This window comes from Barbus barbus (genome assembly GCF_936440315.1).
Source record: "Barbus barbus genome assembly, chromosome: 5".
NCBI classification, from domain to species: domain Eukaryota; kingdom Metazoa; phylum Chordata; class Actinopteri; order Cypriniformes; family Cyprinidae; genus Barbus; species Barbus barbus.
The window spans coordinates 1996047-2014416 of record NC_136733.1 but is presented as its reverse complement, the minus strand read 5'-3'; the positions used below and the strand labels follow the sequence as shown (position 1 = coordinate 2014416).

Below are 18370 nucleotides of genomic sequence, written 5' to 3'. Positions count from 1 at the left end.
AAGAAAAGAAAGAAAGAAAAAAGCTATTCTGGTTAGCACTTAGAATATGGAAAATAATTAATTTATATATCAAAATTTTATGTCCCAGAAAAATAAATTCATTGATTTTTTTTCTGCCTTCAGTTTTTGCTTTTCCATGAAATCTTCCCTGATGGTTTTTGTTTTTGTGTGAATCTATTGCGATATCTTATGTTTGCTCTTTTAAAGTGTCTTATATGTTTTTTTAAAGAGATTAATTTAAAAAAGAATAGCCAAATCATAGTCAGGCTCAATAATTAGAGGATTATTTATTTATTTATTTTTATATAGGTTATTAGAATATTGAGAATTATAGTGTTACCAGTTTGCTAGCCTTTGCATGATAACCGGGGCTAGTTGTCACATAGTAAATTTTACTCCAGTGAATATTTTTTTATGGTTGATTTATTTTTTTTGAAGTCATTTTCTGTAGAGATACATAAGCAATTGAAATAAAAAGAGTAAAAATCCAGACTCCCTTTATAACTAGTAATATGTTAATTATAACTAGTAACTTAGTCATATGTTATGTATTGCATATTCATTATTTGATCAAATTTGTTTTACAGTAAACACAGATAATTAAACCTATAGAGCACCTACAGTAAGAATAAATAATGTGTTATTTTCACTTAATAGAAGATAGATGTTTCAATAAAAAAACAGCTTTAGTCCACCTCTGTTAATAATAAGAGATTCATAGCTTTATTTCCATATATGTTGACAAAAAAATTTACGTTTCACCCCAATATTTTAGGAAAGTCTGTACAGTAAAAAAAAGTTACATCAAAAACATTTGATCAATTGTCTTCCTTTTCTTTACTTTTTACTTTTTTTTTTTTTTAATTTAGGATATCAAATGTTTAATCGTATATTATATATAAAATATCTTAACATCATTTTTGCCCCAAATTTCTTTCCTAGCTCATAAAATAACCACTTAATACACTAAGAGGTTATGCAATTAGGCCAATGACATGGTTTAGTTTCCTCAATGGAAATGCAATATTCCTTTTATCCCATTAATTTTTATTCTGTTCTCTATTCTACTCAAAAAATGACAAAAATAGACAACAGAAGAACAGAAGTATATGAAAACCATTTTTTGCATTAAAGCCATTATTTTTCCCAGTCAAAATGGACCTAAGAACATTTTTTTCTAAAGCCAAATTATTATTATTATTTTTTTCAGACTGAATAATGAAGGCTATTTTTCATTCAACAAAATGTAAAGATCTACACTCTTAACTTTTAAGATATGCAGCACAACAGTCTTCAAATATTTAAAATATTTTATGTTTTACTTTTAGCATTCAGGAAACAGATCCAGTAGAATCAAACTTTTTTATAATCTGAAAAGTACTAGATGTACAGTACATACGTTTTTTTATGGCATAATAAATTTGGTGCTTGCAATTAAAATGACGGGCTAAAAAGAGTCTAAAACTTTGGTTTCCACTGTATATCAATAGTTTAAAATATTTTCAGCGTATTTATTCACCTATGTGTACACATTCTTATAGTTTATAAAGTGCATTCATTCATAATATTTATTACAGTTATCTATATAACAGTATTAGCATAATTTATTTTTTCTTGTTTCACACCCAATAACTATTTAATTTTTAAAATCTCCTTGTCAGGGTTGGCGTGAGGTGTTATGTACAACATTTATACAAGTCCTGGAACCTCTTTCACCCCCACTGCATTCACTGGACCTGGGTGGTGGGTGTGGCTTGTTGTGGGCGTGGCCTGCGGTGGGTGGAGTCATTAGAGTCCACATGTGACGCCTGCATCCTCTGAATGGTCACAGTTGTGGATGTTCCACGCTATGTGAGAGCACTGTGTGAGAGCAGCTTCTGTGCCTGTGCACTTCAGATTGTCCATCTGGATTGTGCCATGGCCGGGACCGAAGTGGGCCATCACCTGGGCGGCTTTAGGCAGCCCGCAGCCTATCTGCCTGCACACCACCTTTGCATCCGCAAGATCCCAAGCGTCATCACACACGGTTCCCCATTCTCCTCTCAGGAATATCTCCACACGGCCCTCGCAGCGGTTCAGGCCCCCAATGAGTCTGATGGTACCTTGAGAAGAGAAAGAAAGGCATAAGCTGTGTGCCGATTCAAACACTACTCATCCTAAACAATACACTCTTAAAAATATAGGTGCTTCACGATGCCATAGAAGAACCTTTATGTCTAAATGGTTCCATAAAGAACCTTTAACATCTGAAGAACCTTTCTGTTTTACAAAAGGTTCTTTGTGCTGAAAGAAGGTTCTTCAGATTATGAAAAGGTAAGGAAGAGATGGTTCTTTAAAGAACCTTTGACTGAATGGTTCTTTGTGGAACCAAATATGGTTCTTCTATTGCATCGCTGTGAAGAAATTTTTAAGCACCTTAATTTTTAATTGTGTAAGTGAGATTAGAAATAGTGTGTCCTAAATCATTGTATGTAGAAAACAGATGGTCAAAGGTGAAACATTTGTAGTTTTGTAGAAGTGTGCATTTAAGCATGCCTTTTATTATTTTCCACAAACCCTATTATATTTTTGCCTTGTTTTCCTGTACAAATATCTAAACATTCATAAATCAGTCTTGTTTTATGAAAAATCTTAATACGCTTAAAAATCTGCCAGTGGGGTCAGAAAAATAAAATTAATTCAAAGGGAAAATTGGATTATTTCTCATTTTTTTCTTGAAAGATCCAGACTTCTATTATAACTAATAACATTAACTAATAAAATTTTTTAAAGTATCTTTAAAAAAGAAAGAAAAACATTTCTGACCCCAAACTTTTGAATAGTTTATATTGTAACACAAAATCTCTATTTTGACTAAACACTGTTCTTTTTAACTTTTGATTTTTTTAAATATCACAGGACCCAAAAAATAGAGTATAAAAAATAAAATAAAATAAAAAAGCAGTACAACTGTTTCCAACATTGATTAAAAATCAGCATATTAGAATGACTTCTAAAGGATCATGTGACTTTGAAAATTAATTAAATTTTAAAGTATATTAAAATAGAAAAACAAATATTTTAAATTGCAATATTATTTTGTGAAATAATATTCAGTATTTTTTATATATTTATTGCTCAGCAAGAAACAAATTAGAGGGAACATTGCTGCCACGGGTCCTTAAATTTGATACAACTAAACTGAAGAGTTTTTAAGGCCTTAGACAGTTTTAAATACGTTAAATGATATAAGAAATAATTTTTCAAATTGCCTTAAATTAAGAATTCTGCAAATACCTTGTAAATAGTAAAATAAAACTATTTCCTTGATATTCGTTGATATTTGTGTATTGAGTCAAGTCACCTTTATTTATATAGCGCTTTTTACAATGCAAATTGTGTCAAAGCAACTGCACAATATCAAAAAAAAAAAGGAAAATAATGTGTCAATAAGTTTAAATAGTGTCTTTGCAATGAGGTCGACGATATCGCTGGAAATGAAGCGTCCCCAACTAAGCAAGCCAGAGGCGACAGCGGCAAGATGTATTGAAAATGTTTTTGATTGACATTTATGGTCTTTATTTTATTTGGGCTAGTTAAATTAATTTTCGGGCTACCAAAATCTGAAGAGAACCTGCCCGAAGGGCTACCTGGGATTTCGAAATTTTGCGAGCCCTGTATATATATATATGTATATTAAGAATGGGGCTGCAAAACAATTAATCTTGATTAATCGCATTCAAAAAAAGTTTGTTTACATACTATGTGTGTGTGCTGTGTATATTTATTATGTATATAGAAATACACATATTGTCACAAATTCGGTTCGTGGTCTTTTGTCCAACTGCCACAAGAGGTCGCCTCTCCATCATATTGGCTCTCACACCACACAGACTGTCATATATTGCCCTGGACTGCATTTCCCAGCATTCATTGCACACAAGTACACACAGCTGTCTCAATCACACGCTCACACCTGAGAACCATCTCACAATCACACACCTTTTATAAACCATGGACTTCTTTTCACAGATCGCTGTGTATTGTTCTGCGTATAGCACTCTCCAAGTGTTAGCTGCCTTACCGAGCCATTCTGTGTTCTCTAAGTCTAAGTCTAAGTCTAAGTCTAAGTCTAAGTCTAAGTCTAAGTCTAAGTCTAAGTCTAAGTCTAAGTTTAGTTTATTTTGTTTATAGTCTCGTATCCTGCTTCCCGCCCTTGTATCGTGGATTTACCCTTGTCTCACCGTTTCGGACTCTGTTTACCTCGTTTGGATTATTGCTCAGGTTATCAAACTACCCCTCTTCTCAAGCCCTCTGGATATTGTTCACCGATCCAGGACCCATGTATGGCCTAGAATTTGTATGTATATATACAGTATTTATACTTGTATATAATTTATATTATATATAAATATAAATATTTTATATATATCATTAATATATACATGTATGTTTGTGTACTTATATACATAATAAATATACACGGTGTACACACCTATAGCATGAAACAAACTTTTATTTTGAATGCGATTAATCACGATTAATCTTTTTTTGCAGCCTCTAGAATATATAATAGATTCATAGCGTTCTTTATTTCTATATACACTGGCAAAAATGTTGCTGTTTCTGTCCAATACTTTATGAAAAACTGTACATTTAAAAAAAAAGTGATGACAAAAATATTTAAAAAATATATATAACTATATATTCTGAACTTTTTTTCTTTTTTTTACTTTGTTTAATTATATACAGGGTTTGTGTTAACTTTGAGCATGAAGTCTTAAAAACGAAGTCATGGCATAAAATGTGGCATGCAAAAAACATCAGTATTTTTGTTTTGCTTTCCAGTACAAATGTCTGCATATCCTTAAATCAAGACACATTTATTTCAGATGAACATATGAAGACTTGTTTTCTAAGAGACTGAAGTGAGTCAACAGGAACAAACATCTGTCAGTGAGGTATGAAAACTTGTTTTCCCTTTAAATTAAGCTTGCAACTTGGCAGATCATTGTAAAGGGATAGTTCGCTCAAAAATGAACACAACGCATGTTTCTGCAATGTCTTTAAGGACGTTAAGACTGGAGTGTGACGTTCTTACCGTCCGCTGGTGTTGTGGTTGTAGTTGCTCTTGTAGTTGTCAGAGGTTTCTCTGTGATCCCGATGCCAAAGTCTCTTCCAACTACATCAAACTCCCTAGGTGCTGAAAGAATGGAAACACACATTTAGTTAGAAACTTCTTTTGATTATCTTTCATTTACTGTAACTGAACATACACTTTTATACACATTAAGCTGTGCTTCTCATTCATGAGGTGGTCTAAGAGTTGTTACTTTCATTCCTTTATCTGGTGTTTATTTTAGTCTTTCCCTCTTCTCTTAAATGCTCATCTATTAGACGCATGCATGCATATATTTATGCGTTAGTGGATGCATGTGGTCTGTGTGGAGGACGGCTTCCCCTGCGGGTCTGTGCTGATGATGATTTGCTCTGACGGGCCTCTTTATTTTTCATGTAGACACAGCGACTGGCGTACAGAGGATGACAAAGTTGTTGCAAATTACAAATGCTGATCTTGAATCAGTTGGTCGAGGGGATTTCGAAAAGAGACAGCGGCCAAGTAAATGTAATGGATGTGAGTTTGTGTGTGTTTGAGAGTATTGCTTATTGAAGAAGGAACAGTGAATGACGGACGTGTGTGTGTGTGTGTGTGTGCGTGTGTGTGTGTAAAAGAGGAAGCGTGCCAGAGGAAAAACTGCCCTGGAGACTTGACTTAGTCCAGTAGAACATTGTGTTGCTGTGAGGATTGTGTGTGTGTGTGTGTGTGTGTGTTCTTTCATAGTGAATAAATGCTGGTGTTGTGAATGACTGGGTGAATTTCATGAATGAAGTACTGACAGCACACATTATTAAAATAATGGTTTTCTATTTTAATATTAAAATATAATTTATTCCTTTGACACAAAGCTGAATTTTCAGCATCATTATTCCAAACTTTTCACTTGATCCTTCAGAAATAATTTTAATATGTTGATTTATTATCAATGTTGAAAACATTGCTCAACATTTTTTTTTTTTTTTTTGTAACGTCTGATACCTTTTTCAGGACACTTTGATGAATAAAAAGTGAAAAAGAACAGCATTTATTTATAAATAGAAATATAAAACTTTTGTAAAAAAAATATATATACACTACACACTACCATTCAAAAGGTTTGGTCAATGCATTGTTTTCTTTCTTTTTTTTTTTTTTAAATAAATTCATGCTTTTGTTCAGCAAGGATGTGTTAAATTGATAAAAAGTGACATAAAAGACTTATATTGTTAGAAATTATGCTGTATTTAACCTGATAAACAAATAGTTGTATGTGTATTTTTGCCTAAAAGTAAATGTTTTTGGGCTGAAATGTGACCTGAACATTTTGTATGAACTAATTTAATATGAATTATTGGAATAATGTTTTTGTCTACATATCTATGAGTACATTTAAATAAGTATGCACATTGTACTAAAATGCATGGCTTTTCAAAACTATTCTTTGCTATGTGATCATTCTGTGAGACTGTAATGTGTGTCATATTTCTCTTACGTGCACAGATGACTCCAGCGTCTTCGTAATGGCCGCAGTTATGCTGTCCCCAGCCCAGATTGAAGCAGTCGGACAGCTTTTGCTCACTGCCTCTGCAGTCCACGTTATCCAGCAGTATGGGTCCGGAACCATAGCCGAAGTAAGCCAGAGGTTTGGCTGCGATAGGCGGCCCGCACCCCATCTGTCTGCAGACCACCTGAGCGTTGTCCATATCCCAGTCATCATCACACACCGTTCCCCAGATGGTGAAGTAAAGGATTTCCACTCGGCCCTGACAGCTGTTGAGACCATTCACCAAACGGATGCCCGGCTTCTCTGAAAGAGGCATGGAGGATGACAGCATACACTACTGTTCAAACGCTTCAGGTTGGTAAGATCTTTCAAATATTTTTGAAAGAGACTCTTCTGCTCATCAAGGCTGAATTTATTTGAACTTAAACTGCAGTATTGTGAAATATTATTTGCTGCTCAAGAAGCATTTCTGATTATTGTCAATGTTGAAAACAGTTGTGCTGCTTCATATTTTTGTGGAAAATCTGATACATTTTATTTTTCAAGATTAACAGATGAAAAAGTTCAAAAGAACAGTGTTTTTATGAAATAGAACTCCTTTGCAACATTATAAATGTCTGTACTGATCAATTTAATCTATCCATCTAAATACATAAGTAAATCAAATAATTATGATAAAATAATAAAATAAATATCTGGATGGATGATCTAATTAAATATGTATTTAATGTATTTTATGAAACGTAATTTAATGTAATTATGTATTTAATGTAATTATGTATAGGAAGATAAGTAGATTTTTGCTATCTATCCATTTAAATGCATAAATAAATGTGTAATTTAGATTTTGCTGTCTACCTTTTTAAATACATAAATACATAATCATTTATTTATGGATGGATGGATAGATGGATATGTGTCTTATGTGTCTTACTACCTTTCGTTGTTGAGGCTGTAGTGATCACCGTGGTTACTGTTTCAGGTTGTGCTGGCACTGGCATTTCTGTCACTAAAGAAAACAGAGAAAAGTGTCAGGAAAGAAGGAGGAACAGACAAATTAAGTGTGCTCAGTGATGTTTTGAAAAGACGCCATCTGCTGGTGCTTGAAGAGGGTTCTGCAGGACGGTCCTGTTAGCAGTCAGTGTGTGACAGATGGTCAGGCACAGCAGTTAATAACAATGAATTGGCTATTAATTCAACCGTGCATTATTGAAAATAGCAGGTGAAGTTACAGGCCCTGTGTACTGTATAGACGGTGTTTATACCTGCTGTGCTTTCAGGAACGGGGAAATCTCTGCCTATAGTCTCTGTGTTGATAACTGGGACCATGGTGGAACTGGCACCTGAAATATATGAGAGAGACAGAGAGAGGTAGAGCTGCAGTCAAACGAAATACAGCATTACAGAATATGCACATACAGTCAGCTCTGAAAGATCACATTGAAAATCAGTTGTTGTACTTTTTGGTCGGATTTAGGCCCCCTCATGTTAGATATGATACATTTTTCAGTTACTCAAGGCTCATTTCACCCATCTATAAATATAGCTGTTATTTCTCTCTTGTTAAAAAAAGATAAAGATCCGACTTCCTGTTCTAGTTACCGCCCACTTTCTTTGATGGGGACTGATGTTAAATGATATGCTAAAGTACTATCTCGTCGTCTAGAGAAATTTATGAATAGGCTAGTTCATCATGACCGAACAGGATTCATTAAATCTCGCTCAGCTTCGGATAACTTACGCAGGTTATATCATATTATTAATTCAAAGAATAGTTTGTCCTCTCCTTGCTCAGTATTATCTCTAGATGCGATGGAAGCTTTCGATCAGCTAGAATGGAACTATTTATGGGCGGTTCTTCAGCATCTTGTTCTGGGATCGAGTTTCATAAATATGATAAAAGATCTGTATGCCAATCCAGCAGCCACTGCTCGCTCTAACCCATTCTTTATACATCGAGGTACTCGTCAGGGTTGCCTGCTGTCTCCTCTGTTATTTGCCCTATCCTTGGAACCCTTAGCTCAAGTGGTCCGACAATCTGAAACTATTTCTCCCATAAATATACAGAATACTCATCATATATTCACAGTTATGCAAAAAGTGCTGCTAGGGTGTAAAAAATCCATTAATCGGTGCTCTTTGGATGCGGGATTCTTTCGTATCATCAAAAAACTCATGAATCCAAGGCACTCGAGTAGTGTGAAAAAATGAAAAAGCCTTTATTCACATGGCTTTAGAATTGAAAAACAACACATTTGTTCCCTGACGGGTTGTGGCTAACTCGACTTCATCAGGGTGTCAATTTACAAACACACACATTTAAGCAATCAGTTCATCACATGAAGTAGTCACCGGAACAGGTATCGAAGTAACAATGAGAGAATTACGTATCATAGTCATAATCCATAATGAAACTCCAATGAAAAGTTTTTATATGAATCTGTCGTCTTCTCCTGAGTGTAATCTCTGTTCTCAAGGAGTTTTAGGCACGTTTTTGCATTTTTTTTGGGAGTGCCCCTCTCTCTCACCTTTTTGGACTCAGCTCTCACAGGACCTATCGTATTTGTTGGGTACTGAGATATGTTTGACTCCGCGCCAATTTTTCATGAATGACTTTTGGGACTTCACCTTGTCCGTCCAACAAAGATCTTTACTGTTAGCTGCTCTCACAGCAGCAAAAAAATAGCTGGTCAAGCGTTAGAATCCTGACACAATGGACAGATGAACCTGGACGGTGTATTTGTTGGACATTATCTCGATGAAACTCTCTACTTCTCATATACATGGATCTAACGTGAAAACTGTAAATTCATGGCATTCAGCTTTTAATGTGGTGTCTTCTTTTCTAAAATCTTTGTAAAAATAATTTTATTGTTATTTTTTTATCTATTAATATTAATTAATGTGTTTATTATTATTATTATTATTATTTATGTTATTTTATTCATTTATATTTTTTTAAGTCTACCAAGGGGTGGGATGGGTTGGGGTGGGTTTTAAATTTGTACAGCTGATTTTTGCTTTGTACTACTGTTCCACAGAGTGAAGGTCAATAAACAGTTGTTAACAAATAAAGAAAATCAGTTGTTGTTTTTTATGTAAAAATAAAGTTTCACATAAAAAGCATCTGCTAAATTAATAAATGTAAATGTAAACAACAACAACAACAAAAATGATTTATATATATATATATATATATATATTTTTTTTTTTTTTTTTTTTATTTATATATATTTTTTTACTTTATATATATTGCAATAATTCAAGTGATTATGATGATCATATAATTATGGGATATATTATAAAAAACTATAAAATATAATTATAAAAAATTGCAAAATAAAATTGCAAAAAGAAAATAATTATGCAAATAATTATGCAAATAATTATGCAAATAATTATGAAAAAATGGCAAATAAAATCACCATCTCATAAAAAATGCTAAATAAAATTGCAAATATAATGGAAAAATTATGAAAATGGCTAAATTGTAAAAAATTATGAAAAGATTGATAAATATAAGCATTTCTGTTGGACCCCACTTAATACAGTAGTTCATCTGAATATGGCTTATTTCAACAGAAAATGTGGATTTTATGTGCAAGTTTTGTGAGTTTCAGTCATTTATGCTGTTTGCAAACTGGTTTTCATACTATTTTACTCATAAACACACTGGTTTGTAGCACAAGTAATATTCTTTAGTTATTCTTGTAGTTATTTACCTATAGTGATTAATGAATCAGAAGTCTTGGAGATTCAGAGAAAATAGCTGACTTCTGCTTTGTGAAAGAGGAGAAGTAAATGCACCTGAGCAGATGACACCGGCGTCCTCATGATGGCCGCAGTTATGAACTCCCCAGCCGAGGCTGTAACAGCTGGCCAGGCTGCCCTCCTGTCCGTTACAATTCACGTTATCCATCAAAATCCGTCCCGTGCCGTAGCCGAAGTAAGCGTTTGAAGGTGCGCCGACAGCCAGTCCGCAGCCGATCTGTTGACACACGACTGTGGCGTCCGCCATGCTCCAGTCATCATCGCACACTGTTCCCCAGCTGCCCTGATAGTAGATCTCCACCCGGCCCTGACAGCGGTCCCCTGTCCCCACCAAACGCACCGCTCCGTCTCCTGCAGCACAGGACGGTCAGATGTGGTTTTAGGAATGATGACAGGCAGATATGAGAGTAGACAGATCATCAAAATCTAATTTCTATAATATTTACTCTATAAATATATTTACTGTATATATTTAATGTTTAATATATTATATTTTATATTATATTATTTTATTAATTTTAATTTTGATGATTTATTTTAGCATTTCTCATCTGTGGCAATGCACTATTGCTTTTCTATTAGTATTGCTTTCTAATGCAGGATAGATGTGTTACTCTCAAAATACAACATTTTGGGAAACAAAAATATTGAGAATGGTTATATTCTTGTTTTGAAGTAAGAATTCATGCCTCAAATGGTTAACCCTTTAAAGCCCAACATACGAAATAATAATCAGTTTATTGTAATATAATAGAAAACTTTTTTTTTTTTTTTTGCTGAGTATCATATTTGATACATCAGCTTTTTATGGCTCATATAGTCTGATATAGGGAGAATATGGAAGAAAAAAAACAGCTCAATTTTATTCAGAGATTCAAACTGAAATAAAATATGAATTAGCTTCAGATGCTGATTTTGATCCAAACATATAATGCAATGCAATCCAATGCTGATTGAGAGATGAAGAAATAAACAGAAATAAATCAGATTTGAGACGCACTGATTTTTCTAAAAAAATGATTGATGGAGAATCAAATAAAGCCGAGCTGCTTCAGTCCAGTAAGTGTTCATCTGGAAATATGACTGCAGTTATTCTGATGTTTACTTGATCAAAATCAGTCAAGATTTGACAGCAGAAAGATACTGAAGCAGCAGCTGAAGCTGGACATTTCTACAATTACACTAAAAGAGCTTTGACTGGATAAAGAAGAAGAAATCTGACAACAAAAGGCATTCTTGATCATTTAGAAGTCTTATAAATTCATGTATTCACTTTGCTGTTATCTATTATGCAATGCTATTTTTTCAGAAACATTATGAAATCATCACAAAACGCCTGTTGTTTGTCCAACAGAAACACTAGTCCAGAATTATCTACACTTTGCTCCTAGAAATCATATAGTTTTGCCTAGGGTGTGGGCCAGATTCTCGGTAATATTATTCTGCTGAGCATAGTTTGCCATTGAATATGAAGCTAACGGAGGGCTACGGTTTCAAGCAAATACACACTGATGTGCCTTGTATTGTTTTATTGAGTGATGCCACCACATGGACTGAAAAGCCATTCTCGTATTGCCAGAGGAACAAAGCCTCAGCGGTGATTCCATACTACGAAAATGCCATTCAATTCCCATAAGGCTTTGTTACTGTTTTTAGATGTCATAACCTCTGAACTAGATATGGGCAGCCACTTCTCCTGACTGAAACAGGACAGGATGAACATGATCCCTCAAAAAGAGTTCTGCTATGATCTTTAGTTCATCGCTGTGCTTTTCATATGGGATAAATTATAACTATAATCAGAGTAATTACAGGTAACCAAAACTAAAGCAAAAAATAAAACCATAACTAAAAAAAAAACGCAATTTATGTTATAAAATAGAAGTTGAACTGAAATTAAATAAAATACTAAAATAACTAGAGCAAAAAAACTAATTCTATATAGCTATATTTAGAAAAACAATAACTAAATCTATATAAGCATTTTTTTATTATAAGAATTACAAAAACACAATGAAAAGTAATGTGAAAAAAAATATAAATAAAAACTCATTTAAATTTAAAATAACAAATAATGAGGACTTTTGTGTCACATAAATTAAAATATGTACAAAAAGGCCCTAAAATTGGCAGTACGTCATGCATGTCTTAATATATTAAATAAAATATTAAAATGCATTTAATTTATTTATGAAATTACTAACATTACTAAATTATGTAAAATATATTATTTACATAGTAAATACAATCTTAAAAAATATTCACATTCAAAGATGGAAATCAGATTATTTTAGTTTTAATCAAAATATCACAATGAAGTAGATATAAGAGTGAAGACACAAATTTTTGGTTATCCTTATTCTAATCGAAATGTGCCAATTAAACATTGTTTTAATTCATTATCAGATGTCCTTAATATAACTTTCCATTCTTTCAGTCTGTTGTAAAATCCCAAAATACAAGTTCCTTAGAATGACATCCTCCTCCTCCTCCAGGAAGTGACATCATTTTGGAGGGAAATCAACAGGACAAACAACATAAGTATCAGATGAATTCTGTGTTTTTGTCTCTCTAAAATGTTGCATCTTGTTTAATCCAATTAGTTTGTTGATATTGACATTTCACGAAATATGTTTAAATAAAACACCGAAATGAACTTCAAGTTGAGTTTAAAAAAGGCAGAATAAACTGTGCAACTCACTTAAAGCAGAGATGAGACGGGACGGTGTGGTGGGCTCCAGGCCTCGAGGTTCCACCACATTATTGCCTGTGAGAAATGAAAATTTAATGATCTCACATAAATGAATCTTTAAATGAATATAGTTGACCTCATGCTTTAATACACTATAACAAAAGAAGTTTGTTTGATGACAGCAGCTGTTTTCCTTGGCTCACTCCACATACCTTTACAGGTGACGGCCACATCTTCATAGTGGTAGCAGTTGTGGACGCCCCATCCCTGATTCCTGCACTGACTCAGGTCCATCTCTCCTCCTTTACAGTCCACGTTGTCCAGCAGGATGGGCCCGGAGCCCTGGCCGAACTTGGAGCTGCTCCCCACGGCCACGGCCACGCCGCAGTCCAGCTGCCGGCAAACCACGTTAGAGTCCACCATGTCCCAGTCGTCGTCGCACACCGTCCCCCACGTCCCGTTATGAAGCACCTCCACACGCCCCTCGCAGTGGCTCCTGCCGTTCATCAGCCGCACTGGAGGACCAGGAGCACCAGATCATTACGTGTTTAGTATTACCCAGAAGCTATTATAGTTTTCATTAATGCTTTAAATTTCTTTAATATTTTCCATTTTCATTTTAGTCATTTTTTTAAACATTCAGTTTTAATCAGTATTTTTTATGCTTTGTTTTAATTAAATATAATTACCCTGGTAATGTATGTTTCAGTGTTATTTTAGTATAATTGAGATACTTTTATAGGTTTTATTAATAGTTCTAATTAGCTCTTATTTTTATATTTTCTGTTTTCATCTTAGTTAAAGTTTAAGTATTTTTTGTGTGTTTTTTACTTTTTAGACAAACATGTCTATATAGGTTTTTTTTTCTTTTTTTTTTTTTTTAGTTCATCAAGTTCAATTAAATAAAAATGAGAAATTTTGTCTTGGCAACTATCTGAAATAAAATAAATTTAATTTTACATTTTTTATTTCAGCTTTAATCAGTATATTATTTATGGTATTAGTTAACTATAATAGCCCTGATAATTAGAAAAACATACAGTATTATTTTAGTGTCACTGAAATACTATTGTAGTTTTTATTCAAATTTTGAATGAGCTTTTAATTATATTTTCATATTTTCCATTTTCCTTTTAATTTTTCATGATTTAATTGTGTTTTTGTCTCTCTTTTTTTAAATTCATGAAAATGTGAAATGTTGCATTGGAAACTAGCTGAAATAAAATAAGTTTATTTTGATATCTTATATCTCAAGTAACAGAAGTAATGGTTTTAGTTGTAAGTTAACCATTATAACTCTGGTATGTTTTTTTGTGTGCTCTTAGACTTTAGGAACTAATTTTACACCTTAACCAAGTTTACGATTAATAGAACATTTTTATGGTTTACATGGACATGGTAAACATATGATGCACCGATGTACTTTAGAGAATCCAAAAAAAATTGCATAGTGCAATATATTTATATCATATTTATATTTGCATGAATTTACAAGAATCCCATTGTAATGCCATTATATATTACCACGGTATCTAAAAAAAAAAAACATGGTGCATGTCCCAAAAAAGTGAATTATTCCAAAATAAATAATCTTTTATGACTTTTTGGTCCTTTTTTGCTGGTGTTCATCATGAAGTGCACGTGAAAACTGCAGGTTTCTGAATAGCACAAGTTGAAACGCAGAGCTGCACGGCTCAAATATAATGACATAATGAAGCCTGTAAGAATGTCTCTAATCCCCTTCAACTTAACGCACAATAATAAGTCTAAATATGACATATGACTCCAAAAGGAGAGCGAGAGCATAGCGGTGGGGAAGGGATTGTGTAAATTGAGCGAGAGGAAGTGACCTGTCTTTTTTCCTGTGCCTTAGAGGCAATTATGATCCGGTCCTGCCGTGATCCTGCCAATGGGCGATGGCAAGCGTACCGTTTCTTAAAAGGGTGTGTTCCTGTATAAAGGCGCAAGAAAGGGTGAGAAAGTGAATTGCGAAGACGTTCACCTTGAGACCATGCTGTCGCTGAGGCATTTGTGGTGTTGGCTGTGATGGGGAAAAAAAAACAGGAGAGAAAGTCAGAGAGAGAGAGAGAGAGCAAACAACGATTGTGGTAAATTATTTGTTGAAAGGAGGTTCTTGGCCCTCCAGAGCTGCAGCCCTCTATATCTACTACATCTATTTTCCTGTAATTTTAGACTGGTGAAACAGGAAGACTGTGAATTCAGCTCGGGCTGTGATACAGACTCACTGCAGAACAAACAAATAGAAGAAAATCACACGCCTCTCATAATGCAAGATTGGATACTGAGATATGTGCGGTGAATCTGATCAGATTCAGCTGATAAGACGGTGGATATTGAATCTCAAATTATCAGTAATTCTATTTGTTACCAGTCTAGACCTCTGAGACACATTAATGAGTCAACTATTTTAGAAATATGAAATAAAAATATGAACAAAAATTATCATTATTAAGACACTTTTTTTTTTTTTTTTACCGTTTTTTGATCAAATAAATGAATGCAGCCTTGGTGAGCCTAAGAGTATTCTTTCAAAAACATTAAAAACTCTTACTGAATACAAACTTTTGAGAAACGAAATGAAAAATAAATTAATAAGACATATATTTGAGTGCATTTTTTTCTCTGTGACTAATCAACTCCAGTGCCTCTGTCAGAATAGTGTATGTACTGTATGTATGTAATGAATAACATATAGTTCCAATCCAAATATATTTGTAAATCAACAGTTTATGACACTTTGCTAGACTTTGTGTTTGTTCAGAACGTTCTGGTGTTTCTCACAAAGCGCTGACCTCCCCGTCCCTCCTCAGACACACTTTCTCTGGGGTCTGTTTGTCCTGTGTTTTGTAGCAGTATTGAGACGGCTAATGCTAGTGTCTATACAAGCTTTTGTATCAAACTGTGAATCGATGGTGTTTGATTTCAGCGCCTGACAAAGACAGCAGAAAAGAGTCTTTTTTCCATCACATCCCATTTAGGTCAATTCACAGGCTTCTCCTCCTCCTTATTAATGTGTATGTCACTGAAATGTTAGTTGCTCTATATATAGCGCTTCAGACGTGTGGGTTAATTCACACGTGCACTTTAGTATTCATATAAAGCATGCAGTTGGAAAAAACTTGGTGTAGAAATAATTTTCAGTTCGAAATTGGTCAATTTCAGGATTAATTACAAGAAGAGCATGTAACTTAGAAAAACTGAAATATTTGATGTCAACAGTTACAACTTTGAGAAATATTTTTATTTTTTTGTTGTGCTATTTGTGACTATGGAAACCCATTTCTGTGGAATAAAAAAAAAGGTAATTGTGACTTTTTATCTCACAAGTGTATATCTCATAATTCAGACTTGCGAGGGAAAAATCTGAATTGCAAGATATAAACTCAGAACTGTGAGAAGCAAAGTCTGAATTGCAGAAACAGGTTTCCAGTTTTTACATTGTACATTTTCAAAATGCCGCTACAATGTTGCAAGTTATTTAGAATGTTGCTTCATGGTTGCTATGGTGTTCGGAGTTGTTTTTAGAATGTTGTTATGCGGTTGCTATGGCGTTTTGTGTGGTTTCTAGGATGTTGCTTATGAAAAGTCACAGGAAATGCAAAGGTTTAGTTTCAAATGATACTTACTGGAATCTGATCTTCGTTGGAGTTTGATATCTTCTGCACAAAGAAAAGATCAAAACAATTATAAACATCATCATCAAATAACTTAAATATGACACATACTGTACACACATTATCTCCCATCTTTGTTGGTGTTTGCGTCACTGGCGATCATGTTAGATCCATTGAAAATCATTGATCTGCTGGGAGTGTACAATAGAGGAAACCACCCATAATGCTCTGAAACACATACTCATCTTCTCAGATGTCCATGTCCTCATTAAGTTCAGCGGTCTTTTTACAGGGTATTTCCCGCTGTAGGCTTTACATCCTGATGAATTACTCCGATCGTTTTGTCCCACCAGGATCCATTAAGCCTGGAGGCTGTTGATTTAATACGTTCTGGTGTGGTGTGGTGGTTAAACCTTAATCTTGGTAACTAAAGGTTGCTGGTTCAATTCAGTTCTAGATTGTTCTGAGTGGTTGAGTCCACTCTTTACTCTAAGGGATTTACAGAATTTTTTTTTTTTTTTTTTAACACTTAATAAAGTTACAAGACACTTGATGTGAGGTTCATTAATGATCGTGGCTGAATTATGCATCAAAGTTTAGTAATGCAAATATTCAGTACAGTTTCTCTGTATGAGGACATAAAACCTGCATGCATATTATATTATATTATACTATTAGCAAAATGCAATTTTATATAGTTTTATATGGAGTGTTTCATACAAACTGCTAATATATAATCATACATTACCAGTTAAAACTTTGGAATAAATATTTTTTTATATTTTTGAATCTAAAATATCTTTGATCTTCTGCTCAACGAGGCTGCATTTATTTGACCAAAAAACAGTAATACTTTGAAATATTATTACAATTTCAAATAATTGTTTTCCAATGTAATACATTTCAGAATGTAATTTATTTCTGTGATTAAAGCTGTATTTTCAGCATCATTACTCCAGTCTTCAGGGTCACATGATCTTCAGAAATCATTCTAATATACTGATTTACTGCTCAACAAACATTTCTGATTATTATCAATGTTGAAAGCAGTTGTGCTGATTAATATTTTTGTGGAAACTGTGATAAATTTTATTTTTCATGATTCTGAATAGAAAGTTCAAAAGAACAGCATTTCTTTGAAATACAAATCTTTTGTAACATTTTGTAACAAAATGTTTTTGTCACTTTTGATTAATCCTCGATGAATAAGGATTCTTTTTCACAGTGTTACTGTTTTTACTGTATATTTGGTCAAATAAATGCAGCCTTGGTGAGCAGAAGATCAAAGATATACTCTAAATCACTCCAAATGTTTGACCGCTAGTGTACAATCTTTCTTGTATCAGTAAAGCTCTGACTCACCGCTTGGAAGGAAGCTGGTGACGGCGATCAGTAAGAATGATGCCAGCAGGCAGGTGAGGATCCAGGCAGCAGACTTCCAGCATCTGCGCAGACCGTCTGACACACGCTGACTGTTCATGGCAGAATAGATCCAGCTGGATGCCTGAAGCACATACAGACACCTTCAGTGAGTGCTTTAACTTCTCAAGATCAGTTTATCTGCGTGCAGTTTGATTTTACTGCTGCTTCTTCTCACTGACACCACACAACGAGGTTATTACAGTAACTAGGCTACTACTGAGTCTGCTGGTCAGTGATTGGACAGCTTCTCCTCAAAGTACATTATATAA

The 18370-nt window shown here is 33.9% G+C and overlaps 1 protein-coding gene across 1 annotated transcript; it reads right to left on the bottom strand.

The window, feature by feature from the left end:
• Positions 1 to 1788: 1788 nt before the first annotated feature.
• Positions 1789 to 18159, bottom strand: LOC306870493 (scavenger receptor cysteine-rich domain-containing group B protein; the record flags this gene model as incomplete). The annotated part of the gene is made up of 10 exons (XM_079417805.1): positions 1789 to 2102; positions 5081 to 5182; positions 6570 to 6884; positions 7519 to 7590; positions 7847 to 7924; positions 10389 to 10703; positions 13054 to 13119; positions 13257 to 13583; positions 16692 to 16724; positions 18042 to 18159. The coding sequence occupies 10 exons, from the start codon at positions 18157 to 18159 to the stop codon at positions 1789 to 1791; spliced, it is 1740 nt and encodes a 579-aa protein (XP_079273931.1).
• Between the last annotated feature and the right edge of the window lie 211 nt (positions 18160 to 18370).